General features: G+C 42.0%; 1 protein-coding gene across 4 annotated transcripts in view; it reads right to left on the bottom strand.

Annotated features, from left to right (window-relative positions):
* The window catches only part of RNF150 (ring finger protein 150), a 288,239-nt gene that overhangs the window by 89,955 nt on the left and 182,239 nt on the right, over positions 1-16,045 (bottom strand). For 2 of the 4 annotated variants that reach the window (XM_069556854.1, XM_069556852.1), the window contains exons 3-4: positions 10,846-10,917; positions 8,600-8,682 (exon numbers count right to left, since the gene is read on the bottom strand). In XM_069556854.1, the coding sequence (XP_069412955.1) occupies positions 8,600-8,682; positions 10,846-10,917 (155 nt within the window). Of the gene's footprint in view, positions 1-8,599; positions 8,683-10,845; positions 10,933-16,045 lie in introns of all 4 variants that reach the window. The other 2 variants (XM_069556850.1, XM_069556853.1) reach the window with 1 other exon arrangement.

Raw genomic sequence — 16,045 nt, 5'->3', positions numbered from 1 at the left:
TTTTTTTTTTTTTAGTGAGAAACAAAATCTGTTTAAATCTGTTTTGGTTCTTAAATGTTTCTTCTGTTACAGTATTTGAGTAGTAGAGAGCTAGCTGTTGGATTTTTTTTCTATTGTTTAGAATCCAAATGGAAAGATATGAGCAGGTTTTAAACGCAAACAAATACAGATGTATCTATCAGTCACCATCTGACAGGGGCAGCTATTTTCAAGTATTCCAAATGGCTGACTCAGGCTAGGTTTACCGCCTGAATCTCCTCTGACTAGACTAGATCCTTCCCCCTACACGTCCAAATCCAACAGGCCAGTCAGGCCTCCAGCACTTCTTGCTTTGACTTTGCCATAGTCTTCTAATTGGTTCCTCTGACCCCAGTCAGATCCCTTTAAGCCTCACTCCACATGCTGCCAGTGTGCTGTTTATGAAACACGAATTGGACTCGTCAGCAGGTACCTCAGAAGCTGGCTATAACCCTGGCTCCTCAGCCAGGCATTCAGGTCCTAAGTGATCTGGACTGGCCTATCTCTCCACCATTATCTTGACGTGGGCGTGTTGTGTGTGTGTGTGTATGTGTGTGTGTATGTGTGTGTGTGTATGTGTATGTGTGTGTGTGTGTGTGTGCTTAGTTGCTCAGTCATGTCCAGGCCTTTGTGGCGCCATGGACTGTAGCCCACTAGGCTTCTCTGTTCATGGAATTTTGAGGCAAGAATATCAAAGTGGGTTCCATTTCCTACTCCAGGGGACATTCCTGACCCAGGGATTGAACCTGTGTCTCCTGCACTGGCAGGCGAGTTCTTTACCACTGAGCCACCTGGGAAGTCCAACATGTGTGTTATATTCTGACAATTCTAGGATATTTATTACTTGGAGTATTCTTCTCATCTCTGACTGACTGGAACATTCCTTGAGGACCACTTTCTGGAAAGCAACCAGGCAATTTGAATTTGTAAGCTTAGAAACAAAGGAATGGTCTAAAATGTAACTAAGGTCCACACACACATAGCTATTTATCACAGCCTTATTTGTAACAGCAAAAAAAGTACCTGGGTATGGAGGAGGAAACGACGTAACTGTCCAAAAACAGCCAAATTACAGCACAGGGGATAGTATATATCAATGAAAAGTGACATTGATAAAGTTTTAAACACATGGAAAATATTTATTGTAGAAAAGACTTAAGGTGACTGGAGAGATGCAGATATCCAAAGGGATGCCAAAAACAAGCAGAACAAAGAAAAATAAGAATACAAACATAAAACAGAGTCAGGGATGAAGCTAAAACATCCCTTTTGGCTATGGGCTGGACTATAGATTTGGCTGTTGGCTTTCTATCAACAAAACATAGGAAAAAAAAATCTGGAAAACAGCACAATTTTTTATCCACAGCACAAAAACATTCTCCCGCTCAGGAGAAGGGCCGGTATTACATGTGTGAACTGCTCTGGCAAGTCCTCACGATGAAACCAGAGTTGGAAATCCTAACAAGAGCTACAAAGGCAAAATTCCTAAGATTGCTTCTTACAGTAATTCCTGAAAAAATCAGTGGCAATTGCACTAGTTACCTCAATTCTCTTGTAAAAAGTGACTATGAGATAGTGCACCTTCTTAATTTTCTGTGAATCTACTTTGTTACAGAAATCCTTCTGAGAGAAACAGAAGGCAGAGTTATATTTCAGCATAATTTTAAAGTCATACTTCTGATACACTTAATGAGTTTAAATTTGTACTCACTAAAAAAGTACCCAAGGTCCAGTTAATCTAGCTGGATAATCAAAACCAGACATCAGAATGAATGATTAAGGGGCAGGAGCAGAAGTAGGGAGATCAGGGAGAAGGCTATCGGAGAAAGCCAGAGAAGAATGGAGTGGTAACGATGTCAGTAATAGTAAGAGGAACAGTAACAATTCTAATAATAACGATAACAGTAGCATCATATTAGTATTGTAATAATAGTAATAATGGGGCTTCCCAGGTGGCTCAGTGGTAAAGAATTTGCCTGCCAATGCAGGAGACACAAATTCAATCCCTGGGTTGAGAAGATCCTATGGAGAAGGAAATAGCAACCCACCCCCGTATTCTCGCCTGGAGAATCCCATGGAGAGAGGAGCCTGGCAGGCTACATTCCACGGGGTCACAGAGAGTCAGACACAATTGAGCAACTAAACCACAACAAATAGCACTAATAACAATACTAGAAATATGCAGAATTATCATTCACCATCCATTTTTGAATTGAATATATAAAAATCAATTTTTGGCTAAGCCACTTAAATTAGATTCTTGAGTCAAAATCTAATTCGTCCATTGACATTGTCTTCTGTTAATAAAAATCAAGCCTAAATTAAAACACACACACACACACAACTCCAGACTGGGGGAATGGAGAGTTAATAATGTTATTAATGTTTAATGGCTGCAGACTTTCAGTTTCGAAAGATGAAGTTCTTCTGGGGATGAATGTGCTGATGGCTGTGCTGTAATCCACTTGAATATAAACTTAAAAATGGTTAAAACGGTGGGGGAGGTTCAAGAGGGAGGTGATATAGGTATACCTAGAATCCCAGGGACAGCAGAGCCTAGTGGGCTGCCATCTATGGGGTCACACAGAGTCGGACACGACCGAAGCGACTTAGCAGCAGCAGCGGCATGGCTGATTTATGTTGATATTTGGCAGAAACCAACATAACATTTGAAACAATTATCCTCCAAGTATCCTCCTTTTTATTTATATCCACAATTATCCTCCCTTTTATTTATTTTAAAATAAATAAATCTCATTTTTAAAATGGCTAAAATGATCAATTGTATGCTACGTATATTTTACCACAGGCACAGACACACACCCAGAAATCTCTTAATGGGTGAGCTTGTTCAGCACAAAACAATCCTATTGCAAAGAGTGAGGAGTCTAACAAGCCATGGGCCTGCAGAGCTGCTCACTGACCTCGTTCCCTGGCTCCAAAATACACACAAAGACCCTAGAAAAAGCGCCGGCGCTATTGACAACAGCGCCTCCTACAGAAGCCTCCAGGAAGCACCATCTGCAAACCGTAACTACAGGAGGCAATAGGTAAGTACATTTTGCGTACGAACTGGCTAAATGCTTGAGGCGCAGCTATCTAAGATATTAACTTGGGTTTTAGAGGATTTTATTTGTAATCCAACTGTGACAATAATAAGCCAGCAAGACACACTGCCTCCACGGGCCATTATTATCCAGACAAACTCTATTGTCTGTCTAAGCTAAACTGCTTTTCTCTCTCAGGGGCTGGGATGATGAGACATGAATAGCTCATCGATGGGTTACTAAGGAATGAGATGAAGGGAGTTAGGACACACTCCAGTTTTACCTCAGTGGACAATTCTGATGGGTCCAAAAAGTGGCCCTTATTCCTGAGGAGTAAGAGTCAACATCTCAGGGTCTTTGGTTGATTTATTCAACTCAGATTTTGATCAGCTTCTGCCTATGGAGTTGGAAGGTCAAAATGAGCCACAAATAACAGTACTATTTCTAGCAAATTCTTTCAATGCTAAGTGAAAACAGCAGAATAATAGAGAAAGTGAAAGTGAAAGTCACTCAGTTTAGTCCGCCTTTTTGCAACCCCACAGACTATTCAGCCCATGGAATTCTCCAGGCCAGGATACTGGAGTGGGTAGCCTTTTCCTTCTCCAGGGGATCTTCCTAACCCAGGGATCAAACCCAGGTCTCCCACATTGCAGGTGGATTCTTTACCAGCTGAGCCACAAGGGAAGCCTTAAAACAGCAGGATACATATACACAATGGAGAATTATGCAGCCATGAAAAAGAATACATTTGAATCCATTCTAATGAGGTGGATGAAACTGGAGCCTATTATACAGAGTGAAGTAAGCCAGAAAGAAAAACACCAATACAGTATACTAACACATATATATGGAATTTAGAAAGATGGTCATGATAACCCTGTATGCGAGACAGCAAAAGGGACACAGATGTTTAGAATGGACTTTTGGACTCTGCGGGAGAGGGAGAGGGTGGGATGATTTGGGAGAATGGCATTGAAACATGTATACTATCAGGTAAGAAACGAATTGCCAGTCTATGTTCGATACAGGATACAGGATGCTTGGGGCTGGTGCACGGGGATGATTCAGAGAGATGATATGGGATGGGAGGTGGGAGGGGAGTTCAGGATTGGGAACTCATGTACACCCGTGGCGGATTCATGTCAATGTATGGCAAAACCAATACAGTATTGTAAAGCAAAATAAAGTAAAAATAAAAATTAAAAAAAGAGAGCAGGATATTAATTGCTGTTGACAGCAGTATCTCAAACTTGCACAAAACAGGCATAGGAAATAAAAGGAAATGATAAAAGTGTTAGCAGTGGATCCCTGTATGAGGAAGTTACACAGATGATTAAATGTTTATCCTTTGACAAATCTTCTAAAATGAGGATGTAATGGGCAAAACAACCATGGTTAGAAAATATGAAGACATCTCATTTGTTTCTGTGCTGTGCTGTGCCGAGTCATGTCTGACTCTTTGCAACCCCATGGACTATATAGCCCACCAGTCTCCTCTGTCTGTGGGATTCTTCAGGCGAGAACACTGGAGTGGGTTGCCATGCCCTCCTCCAGGGGGTCTTCCAAACCCAGGGACTGAACCCATGTCTCCTGCATTGCAGGTGGATTCTTTACTGACTGCGCCATTAGGGAAGCCCCTTTAAACCTACAGAGCCTTTTTAAACTTCCTGTGCCTGGTACTAGTTCCTCCAGAGTTTTAATTTGTTTTGCTATTATTGTTGTGTATATGATCCTCTGTGCTGTGACCAGTTAGTTAAATCCCCACCTCTCTCTCACTAGCCTGACTCCCTTTCAAGCAGGGACCATGCCATCTATCTTTTCATTTCTGGTACCTCACACTATTCCTGGTGAACAGTTGCTACGAAAGAAATGTTTGTTGTTTCAAATAAAGCATTTAGTTACTGAAAAGAATATGGCAAGGGTCCGCTTGTTGCCAAGGAGCTTTATAATTTTTCCTGAATTGTAGGGCAGAGTTTGCAAACAAAGGGAAAGACGGTAGATGAAACTATGTTCCCAAGTTAGTGACAATGCTTTAGCAATAAAATCGAAATAGGAAAGGACTGTATAGGCAACTTAGAGAAAGGATACGTACATTGCTTTGTTTTTATTTTTTATTTTCAACCTTTTTTTTTTTTTTTTTTGGCCTTGCCCTATTTGGGATCTTAGTTCCCTCACGAAGGCTTTAACCCGAGCCCGCTGCACTGGAAGGGTGGAGTCTTCACCACTGGACCAGAAGGGAAATTCTGCTTTGTTTTTTAAAAAATGGCAAACAGAGACTTTTGCTCTGCCCAAGGAGATCATGCTCTTTCTGACACACTGCATTTGAAATTGGGTAGTTAAATAGATTGAGATGAATAACCATTGAAGTACAGTGCAGACACCAAAGGATAAAAGCCACGGAAGACTCAGAAAGCCCAGCTTATTCTCTGGACAAGAGAAGGCAACAGAACTTCAGTAAGATCTCTTTTGTGGCTAAAAATCATAACTGCAAGTTCAAACCTGCATCACAAAAGCCAGCCTAAAAATATAGTGAATTGTATGCTTTGGCCTAGGTATGCTACAGCAAAACCGGAGTTCCTTGGAAACTATCTTAGTGGTGTATTAGGATCGACTCCAAACCTCAAAAGTTAGACCTGAGGTGTTCTGTGTGTGGCTGCGGGTCCCTCCCTCACATTAAATGTGTGTGTCTAGGCTCACCCCACGGATAGGCTTGCCTTCAAGTGCTAGAGAAGGAGCCTACTTAGAATGAACAAGAAGTGGTCCATGAAGATGTGCGCAATTTAACTTTAACAATCACCATGACTAAGAGGAAGAATCATTTATTAATCCATCCTAATTGTGCAAGTGCCTTTAAAAGAGACACAGTCAAGAGGATGAGCTTGCAAAAATCACGGTGCAAGTGATGCGTGATTTGGAAAGACTCCCTGCGTGGTAACCATAGAGAAGAGAGGCGCCCAGCATGTCAGGAATTGGGAGCCCACAATAAGGAGGGTGAGAGAAGAGAGACAATATGCTGGAACATTTTTTGAAACAGTTTTTATTCCAAGGAGATGCAAAGAATTCTGTGGATGAGTCAGCCTGGAAATAATGGGGAAGAGAGTCTACGAGGTTCATAGGAGCAAGAGCTTAATAATGCCCCAGAGGAAATTATCTAGCAAAAAGCAAATGCCAGTGCATTTGTTTGATAACATCCATTAGTGCAAACTGTCTGGCAGAGACCAGCAACAGGCATAAAAATATCTTGATTTTAAAAGCCGCCTGGAAAAATTGGAGGAGCTCTTCAAAGAGTAGGACTGGGTGGCTCCTCTAAGATCAAACACTAACTATAGCCGGCGTTTTTTTGTTATTTAAAGCAGGGCCCACAGGAAGGAATAAAGACAGATGGACAGTGAGGAACTTGAAGCAGACAGAATCAAGGAATGAACTGAGAAACAAATGATGATACAATAAAGAGGAGCCGGAGGCCAAACTGAACTGACCTGGAGCAAGAAAGGAAAAGAAAGGACCTGAAGTCGCTCAGTCGTGTCTGACTCTTTGCGACCCCATGGACTGTAGCCCACCAAGCTCTTCCATCCATGGAATTTTCTAGGCAAGAGTACTGGAGTGGGTTGCCATTTCCTTCTCCAGGGGATCTTCCCGACCGAGGGATCGAACTCGGGCCTCCCGCCTTGCAGGCAGATTCTTTACCCTGTGAGCCACCATGAATGTGCTGGGCCGAGGGCTAGCGTAAATAAAATGAAAGTTCCTAAAGATTTTTATGTGTGTGACAAATATTAAAGTGCTATTTTTGTCTTGGTTACTATTTCCAAAAAAATACTATAAAAGGAGATCTGGAAAAGTATACTACAGCCATCTAAATACTGCTAAAGCAATGTAATGTGTCATAATTAAAAACTGAAATCAGCCAAATGGTCTACAACAGGAGGATGGTAAATTACACTGTGGTACATCTATGACCTAGATATTATGCAGCCTCTAGCAATTATATGCAGTCACAGGAAATACACTCATGAAAGAGCCCTCAGTGAACAAGCTGTTTTATACATTATGAATGACGGAGCTAAAGTAAGCCTAAAGATGTCCTTAAAACCGATTTTTAAAATTACATTTGTAAAGTTCTTTGGATATTCAGGGAAAAGATGACACTGACCTTTAATGTTAGCTTTGGATATTTTTATTAGTAGGAGCCTCACAGGGCGCTAAGCTATCTCCAAAGGAAAGTAAAAGCAAGTACTTTGCTTGCCTATAGCTAGGAGGCTTTATAAAACTCCTAATAAAAGACTGCAGAGAAGAACGATGCTATCTGGAGAGGCTCTCTGCAGTTCACTTATCACCATTCTTGGCCAGCGTTTCAAGAAATCACCAAACAAATACCAAGTATAATGTCTAGAGAGAGAACTTATCTATAGTACCCTCATATGAAGGATACTGCCAGGTATTGATGTATTCCAGTTTATGACCTGTTCTAGAGATGGTCAAGCATCTCTAAGGAAAGCGAATCCCACTTGAAGGCTTCAGCTGGGGCCACCAGAGTGCTCTTTCCGCAGGCCTGTTTTCCTACCGATCAATTTGAGTGAGAGCATTTCAAGCCCATTCACTCCCCTTGGAGTGCGTGAGTCTATTTGAGTATCTTGTCCCTTTTTGTCACTTCTCTGTCATTTTGGGATTATTAAACTCATTCCTCTAAGGCATGATTTCTTTTGTGTTTCTAATAAATAGTTCTTAGCATTGCATTGTTTTATGACCAAATGAATTTTTTTATATCTTGGTGGTGTCTGTTTTCTACTTTAGTTACTTAAATCCTCTGAGAATTTTTAAAGGCAGGATTTCTAAGAGAAGAATATTTCTCTAAGGCAGAATTTAATTTATAGTTTTAGGATACTTGTGTAGATGCAAAAACACTAAAGAAGCTTTAAGCAACTTTGAGATATTTTATCGAAGTATTTAAATTTATTTAATTTGAATTCTATAAAAGGAATCTAGAGAAGGACTAGAGTTCTATGAGAAACCAGGCAGTTTTCCAACTATACCTGTTGACATTCTACCCTAGATCCTAGAAGTTTGGGGGTTACTGTCACATTCTCTTCTTGTCAACAAAAAATCAAGGAAAATGAAATCTGCCTTTGGCTTCCTGCCCACTCCTGACTATATTCTGGTTGCTGATCCCTTCATGATCATCCAGAAGACATTTTAAGAGTTTATTATTTTAATTAAAATGGCACTTGTAACAGGGGGGATGATTTTGAGTATTACAGGTCTGCTGTTAAACTTGAACTTGGAGCTACATGGTCCAACTGTGCATCATGAGGTTCTAGGTCACAGAGCCTTAGTTTGGCATGAAGAGAATGGGAAAACAGTGCTAATTTCACAAGACAGAATGTTTCCAAGGAGAAAGGTTACACGAAAGGAATCAAGAGTGCTGGTTGTTTCTTCCTGAACCCCAGCAGTGTTTGGGCAGACTGACCTTGCAGGGCTAGGCCAAGCAGGTCGGAACCAGAGAGGCCCCAGTCAGAAGCAGGCAGCTAGCCACTCACCGGCAGGGCAAGATCCGGACGATATCGTTGGGCTTGTACCCCTCAATACAAACGGCACAGTTGTCAAAATCGGGCTCCGTTTCCTGCAACACAGAAAGCACAGATGAGCCTGCTTTGCGAGCTTCAACTTCTGTAAACACACAAGTAACAAGCCAAAGGAGAGCTTGCCTGGAGCAGGGCTTTCGACTCGCTCGACGCTGGCTGTCTTAATCCATAATTTATTATGCACTGGTTTAGTTTCTAGTCCTTCCAACCTCCATTTTTTGTTTCCTGGTTCCATGGCAAGAGCTTTGACAAGGAAATCGTTTTTTAATGTACCATTACTAATCATGCTACTTATTATAATCAGAGGTGACATAGCAAAGTCTCAAGGATGAGAGAAATGCTATTCACGGAGACTCATCAAAATGATATTTAATCTATCATTCCTGGGGAATCTAATGTATACAACTCTAACATAGTGGTTCCAGCTTTCTTTTCAAATACTTAAATCTCTTTCAACACCCTGTAATACATTACTTACGTAACAGTCCTTGTTCTTTTATTATTCTGTTTGAGGAGGAAAAAAAGTACTGAAAAAAATGTGCTTTAAATTTAGTGATGCTTTTAAAATAAATTTTATCCTATTAAGCTCAAAGGTATTTTTATATAACTGAAAACCAGTAGCACCTAATTAGTGAGACAAATCAATTATTCACACTAGAGACAACACCTCAAATACAAGTAGAGCTGTGAATCTCTTACAGTGGCTCAAGGAGCCCCACATTCATGGACTGCAACCCACTGCTCTAAAATTTCTCCTGGGGGAAAAAATTCTCCTGGGGAGAACAGAGGTCTTTAGAGGTCTGTGGGCCCAGACCAGCTTGTGATCCTTGTGATCCTTCCTTAGGGTATGCTTCTGCTTTGGGCTTTATGTCATCATCCTACAGCTAGAGAGTTCTAGAAGGACTGTACTGGAATGAGTTCTGCTGTCATAACTTTGGGGTTCTGGAAACTCGGTTTCAGGGGGACTAAATATGCTTCTTGCATTTTGTAAATTGTTGTTTAGTTGCTAAATCATGTCCGACTCTTTGTGACCCCAAGGACTGTAGCCCGCCAGGCTCCTCTGTTTATGGAATTCTCCAGGCAAGCATACTGAAGTGAGTTGCCATTTCCTTCTCCAGTGGATCTCCCTGACCCAGGGACTGAGCCCACGTCTCCTGCATTAGCATTAGATTCTTTACCACTGAGCCATCAGCATTAACTGCAGACTTAAGTGGAATACATCACTTAGCACCTAAAAAGCTTTTTGTGCAAAGATTCATAGAAAAATTTTCTTAAGTCATAATTCCAGGAGCAGGCATTTCATTTTTATCTAGTGGGACACTGGAATAAGGTACTCAGATTCGTTTGAATATTGAATATTTTCTCCTTTGCACTGGCTGCCAGAAAGCCCCAACCTAAATTTTGGACCCATGTCTGTTTTTAATTTCAGGTAATGAACCTGGGTACTATTTCATCCTGGTTTTATCTACTTTTCCTAAATTTACTTTTTAATATCTCATATTTTTTTCTCCAAGGACTTTACGGTTCCATTGCATGCATTTTACAAACTGCCTTAACTTATATTTAATAATGTTGGGCATAATAACAGATGCTTATAGGAAAACTATTAGCATGTATTTCCCTTCCTCATCTTCTTATCTACATTGGTTGCTAGGAAACTCAGAAGCTTTAAATAGCTCCTCACCAAAAAGAAAAGACTTTGCCAACAAAGGTCCATATAGCCAAAAGCTATGGTTTTTCCAGCAGTCATGTACAGATGTGAGAGTTGGACCATAAAGAAGGCTGAGCACCAAAGAACGGATGCTTCTGAACTGTGGGGTTGGGGAACACTCCTGAGAGTCCCTTGGACTGCAAGAAGATCAAACAAATCAGTCCCAAAGGAAATGAACTCTGAATATTCACTGGAAGAACTGATGCTGAAACGGAACCTCCAATACTTTGGCCACCTGATGCAAAGAGCCAACTCATTGGAAAAGACCCTGATGCTGGGAAAGATTGAGGGCAGGAGGAAAAGGGGGCAGCAGAGGATGATTTGGTTGGACAGCATCACCACCAACTCAGTGGTCATGAGTTTGAGCAAACTCCGGGAGACAGTGAAGGACACGGAAGCCTGGCATGCTGCAGTCCACTGGGTCGCAAACAGTCAGACATGACTTTAGCAACTGACCAATAGCAACAACAAAACGAAAAGAGGCTGTTACCTTGTCACCCTTCTTGATGGTCCTGACCTGAAGCTTGCTGATTGCTTTCTTTGCTGCATCTCCCAGTCGACGCTGAAAAACCAAAAGCTGCTCGTTAGTAATAAAGACTTCTCATTCTTAACTTCGTCTCTGATAGCATTCAGTAAACCATGGCAGCTATCTCTGAAATCATGCACAAGAGGCAGGAATGTTAATGAAGAGGGCTGGAGGAGATGGGGCAGTGACCTCTGTGCAAAGTGGCTTGGCTCACTGTGGTCTATTAAAGTGTTCAGTCATTGAGAGAAGCTCTTCATGCCGGATGTTAAGCAAACGGAAGATGACATGGGAAGACTTTGTCCCACAGCGACTCCAGTGCAGGTCGTATCCATGCAGAGAAGAAGAAAAGTTCCATAATTTGCCCCACTCTAGCCACTCAGTTTGTGACATGGAGATAGCCAGTCTAAAGTAGCTGGAATAGTTTTCATCTTTTGTTCAAAATCAGGGTTTATTGCTTTCATATTCCTTTCAATTTGGAATTTTAAGCAGTTTGCTTTGCTATATATATATCCAACCTAGACTTATATTTGGTTTGTACTATTCTATCTAGGATCAGACTCAACGGACATGAGTCTGAGCAAACTCTGGGAGATAGTGAAAGACAGGGAAGCCTGGTGTGCTGCAGTCCATGGGGTCACAAAGTCAGATACGACTTAAGTGACTGAACAACAACAAATTCTATCCCATCACTTTCTTACATGCCATTTCATCTCCATTGTGTGTGTGAGTACACACATAGGAAAATACATAAAGCATACATATTCAGTTTAGCAAATAATTATAAGGCGAACACCTGAGTAACTACCATCACTCATGTTAAGAAACAATGTATTATGTACTCTTTTTCTTTTTAATAGAGAAAGTTACTATCCTAATGACCCCTGCAGTAATGCAATCATAGAGCAATTTGGAAGAGTGGGAGAGGGAGAAGATGGGGAGAAATTTATGCTTTAATCTTTCAAGGAAAAAAATCAGTTTGCTTGTATGCTTGTAAACTTTCCACATGTTGTTATCTTCTTAGGCACGTGTACTTCTAGTTTGTGACAGATGTGTGTTTGCAGCAGTGAAACATACTTGAAGGACTAAGATAAATGGGGCAAACATTTAAACAGAATAATTACTTGTTTTCATTAACTTTGTTCCTTTTGAAATAACACTCAAGCTTCTCTCTTTTTTTTAAAATAGCACATACTACCCTGGTGACTCAGTGGTAAAGAATCTGCCTGCCAAAGCAGGAAACGTGTTCAATCCCTGGGTCAGGAAGATCCCCTGGAGGAGGAAATGGCTACCCACTCCAGGACTCTTGCCTGGGAAATCCCATGGACAGAGGAGCCTGGCAGGCTACAGTCCTTAGGGTTGCAAAGAGCTGGACACCACTGAGCAACTGAGCATGTGATGAACAGTTAACATATCCTAAGTACCATGCTAAAACTTTATATACAATATCAGCTTTCCCTTACAACAACCCCATGAGGAAAATACTATTTTATAGAATGAACTGGGACTTAAGTAAACTGTTTAAATATCACAGAGTTAGGACAGGTAAGCAAAACTTACATATATGTCTTTTGAGGAGAAAAAGGATCATATTTTGGCAGAGATTGATGAAGGATATAAAGTCTGCACTTCCAGGGGAAGAAGAGATGATCTAGATAGCTGGAAAATACGGAAAACCAGCTTCTGGGATATAGATGATGACTAAGGGACCTGGTAGAACTAGGTTTTGTTTTGTTTTGTTTTCTATAGGAGTTCTGGACAAACAAAATAAAAGGAAAAGCACTGTAAAGTTTTTAAAAATGCTATGACCATTTGCAGGCAGCCAAATATTGTCAATATAAGCATGTTTCCATTTCTTCTTAAGTGACATGAAAATCAGGACTATTGACTTCTGGATGAAAACCACCGTCTCATTTTCAACAATTTTCAAACAACTAGTCTGGATTTCTAAAATGCAAACTAATCAGAGAGAGACATAAACATTCTTAATAAAATGGCCCAAATAAGGTAGTTGTTACTTCCACAGTTGATCTCTTAAATCTTTGAGATTTTAACTGCGCTGAGTCTAAGTGAGTGGGAAGTCTGTAGGCTGTGCTCAAACCAAGTCTTACACACAGTCTGAAGGGAGAACCGAGAGACTGAAGCCAAAGTCCATCACAAAACAGACTCTTTCCTTCGTGGTGCTCAGAAATGCAGTGATCCGATGCCAAGAGACGGTGTAGGGACCATCTCAGGCAGATGTAGGGCCCACCTCAGGTTTGTGTGGGCCTTTTGTTTCAGGTAAGGATTACTCTCTCTTCTCCTACAGATTTTCTCTAACCCCACCAGATTCAAATCATAGTACACTTTTCCTTAAAAACTGTCAGGAGTTGAGACATCTTAGTAATTAGATGTACCCATCAATTTGATTGAAAAAGGTAAAAGAAAATATTTACCAAGGTTATTGGTTCCTTGACAACAATGAAGATAAACAGCTTTATGGAAAATAAACACAGAACCATTTATTAGAAAACTAAAGTCTGACATAAATACCAACAAGGATGGTAAACAATGACAGACTCCAATTCAACACAAAATGTATAATTTAGTTAGCTCCTAAGTACTTCAGAAATTGAGAAAAATAAAGACATTCCTCTCTTGTCCTTCTCTGGGTTATAAAGAGAAATACAGTCAAGGTGAGAAAAAACTAGGAATAAATATGCCAAAACACACCATCAAGTTGAGCTTATGTTCCTCCTAGTTCACTTGGTTGAATAAATCTGTTTCATGTGCTTAGTCACTCGTCATGTCTGACTTTGCAATCTCATGGACTGTAACCCTCCAGGCTCCTCTGCCCATGGAATTCTCCAGGCAAGAATGCTGGAATGGGTTGCCATTTCCTTCTCCAGGAGATCTTCCTGACCTAGGGATCGAATCCAGGTGTCCCGCATTGCAGGCAGATTCTTTACCATCTGAGCCACCAGGGAAGCTCTAATTCCGTATCGTAACTGCCCCCTTTTTTTCCCCTGACAGCTGTATTTTACAGTCATTGATTATTATCATCACCATCACAACCAAGCAGAAAAATAACGAGGTGTTTCCATGTTCTAGGTGAAGAGAGGACATCATAGACGTAAACAGAATTGTCCCAGCCATGTGAAGGCTCACGCGGCCACAGCTGACTCTGACACTTCCTCACTTGCTCTCCTACATAATAATGATCCCAGGTCTGCTGCATGGGACAGAGATCATTGCATGGCCGGTCCAATCAATTTCTATGATGTAGGTCACCCCTCCATCTGTCTAGAGAGATGGAGAAAAGATGCAGACTATTTTGGCGGGCACGGTGACCCCACAGGGTGATGGCTTACAGTTGCTTATGCACACATGGCACGGGGTAAAATCATCATCATTTTAAAAAGTTAATTACTTAATTTTGGCTGTGCTGGGTCTTACTGCTGCGCGTGGGCTTTCTCTAGTTGTGGCCAGCGGGGGCTGCTCTTCATTGTGACGTGTGGGCTTCTTTCTGAGGTGGCTTCTCTTGTTGCAGAGCATAGCCTCTAGAGCACGAGGGCTTCGGCAGTTGCGGTGCATGGGCCTGAGATGACCCTCGGCACGTGGAATCTTCCTGGATCAGGGATCGAACTGTGTCCCCTTGCATTGGCATGCGGATTTTAAACCACTGGACGACCAGGGAAGTCCCGGGGTTCTTCTTTATGGGAAGAGTTGTAAAGGAAGTGGCAATGGTTGGGAGTTAGGAAACTCAGCTTTTGCTCCTGTTTTTGTTACTCACCGTGTGACTTAGACCAAGTCACTTAAATAGCCTAGGCCTTAGTTCCCCTTATCAGTAACCTTCGATATGTAAACTTATACTGTTTCCAGCTTTATCAGCTCATCACTGTCATCCATACAGAACAGAACTGGGAGGCAAAGATCCCTTGAGACCTGAATCATGGAAACATAGCAAACCAATGGCTAAAGACCTCACCGAATACTTGCTCCGTGTCCCCTGAGGGCTCTGAGCTTCCTCCAGCCAACATCAATCAGAGACCATTTTGGTTCCTGTTCTTTAGGGGACAGAAGCATCACCACCTACAGACCCTCCTTTGATGGCAGATACCTGGCCCACTTCTATCCCCTCCCCTTTCTCTTTCCTTGTGAAGTCCAAGTTTGTTTTAAATTCCACTACTTCTTTGGTTCCAACAAAACTTCAGCACCAAGATGTGCAAAAGAAACCCAAGGGGCATGGACCATGCACTGCAAATAACAGAAGAAGGCATTCTCAGGGAGAGGGAGCTCTTTCGGGAAAGCTTGGCTGAATGCCATTACCTGACCTCAGGCAAAACAATACAACACAGGTCTGGTTTCCTTGGATTGGCCTCAGAGGCAATACTGCTTATGAAAAACAAAAGAAAGAACCAGATTCAGTTTATCTGATCTGCTGATATCTGAAGAAGCTGCTATCTACTAGGAGTCCCTTGGTTCTCAGAATACAGGTCCAGTTCTGTGTCTGAGGTGGGATATCCTCGGAGACAGTGAAACAAAGTCCCGGCACATGGCCCAAGGCAGGCTCACTGGCCACAAAGATGGCAGGAATGCTGCCCACTGGTGCTGCTTTACCACCAGGGGGTTTCTATAAGGGGCCTCCCAGGTGGCGCTAGCGGTAAAGAACCTGCCTGCCAGTGCGGAAGACATAAGAGACGTGGGTTCCATCTCTGGGTCTGGAAGATTCCTTGGAGGAGGGCATGGCAACCCACTCCAGCATTCTTACCTGGAGAATTGCATGGACAGAGGCAGGCTACAGTTCACAGGTTTGCAAAAGAATCGGACACGACCGAAGCAACTTAGCACACAGCACTTAGGGTTCCTATCAGCAGGGTAAGAATCAGTGGAGAGCAGCCAAAGTGGCACACCTCGGAAATGAGGCGCCCAGGGCTTCCTAACATCCTGGTGGAAGGGGAGGGCGGCCCATGGCGCACACCGGTGCTCAGGATCAAGAGTATCAGATCTGGCTCCCCAGCTCAAGGTTCAAAAAGAGGTCCCCAGGCACAGAGGTCATTAGTTGGTAGAATGAAGAAGACCCCTTAGCATCCTCTGGGAAGCTCCCTGAGGTGGAGAATCTCAAAACAGATATGACAAAGGGCCTAGTAACTAATCTTTATTTCCAAAGCCCCAAAGGGCCAATCTT

The sequence above is a fragment of the Ovis canadensis genome, chromosome 17 (genome assembly GCF_042477335.2).
Source record: "Ovis canadensis isolate MfBH-ARS-UI-01 breed Bighorn chromosome 17, ARS-UI_OviCan_v2, whole genome shotgun sequence".
Taxonomy (NCBI): Eukaryota; Metazoa; Chordata; class Mammalia; order Artiodactyla; family Bovidae; genus Ovis; species Ovis canadensis.
This window is presented reverse-complemented; position numbering and strand designations above follow the sequence as displayed.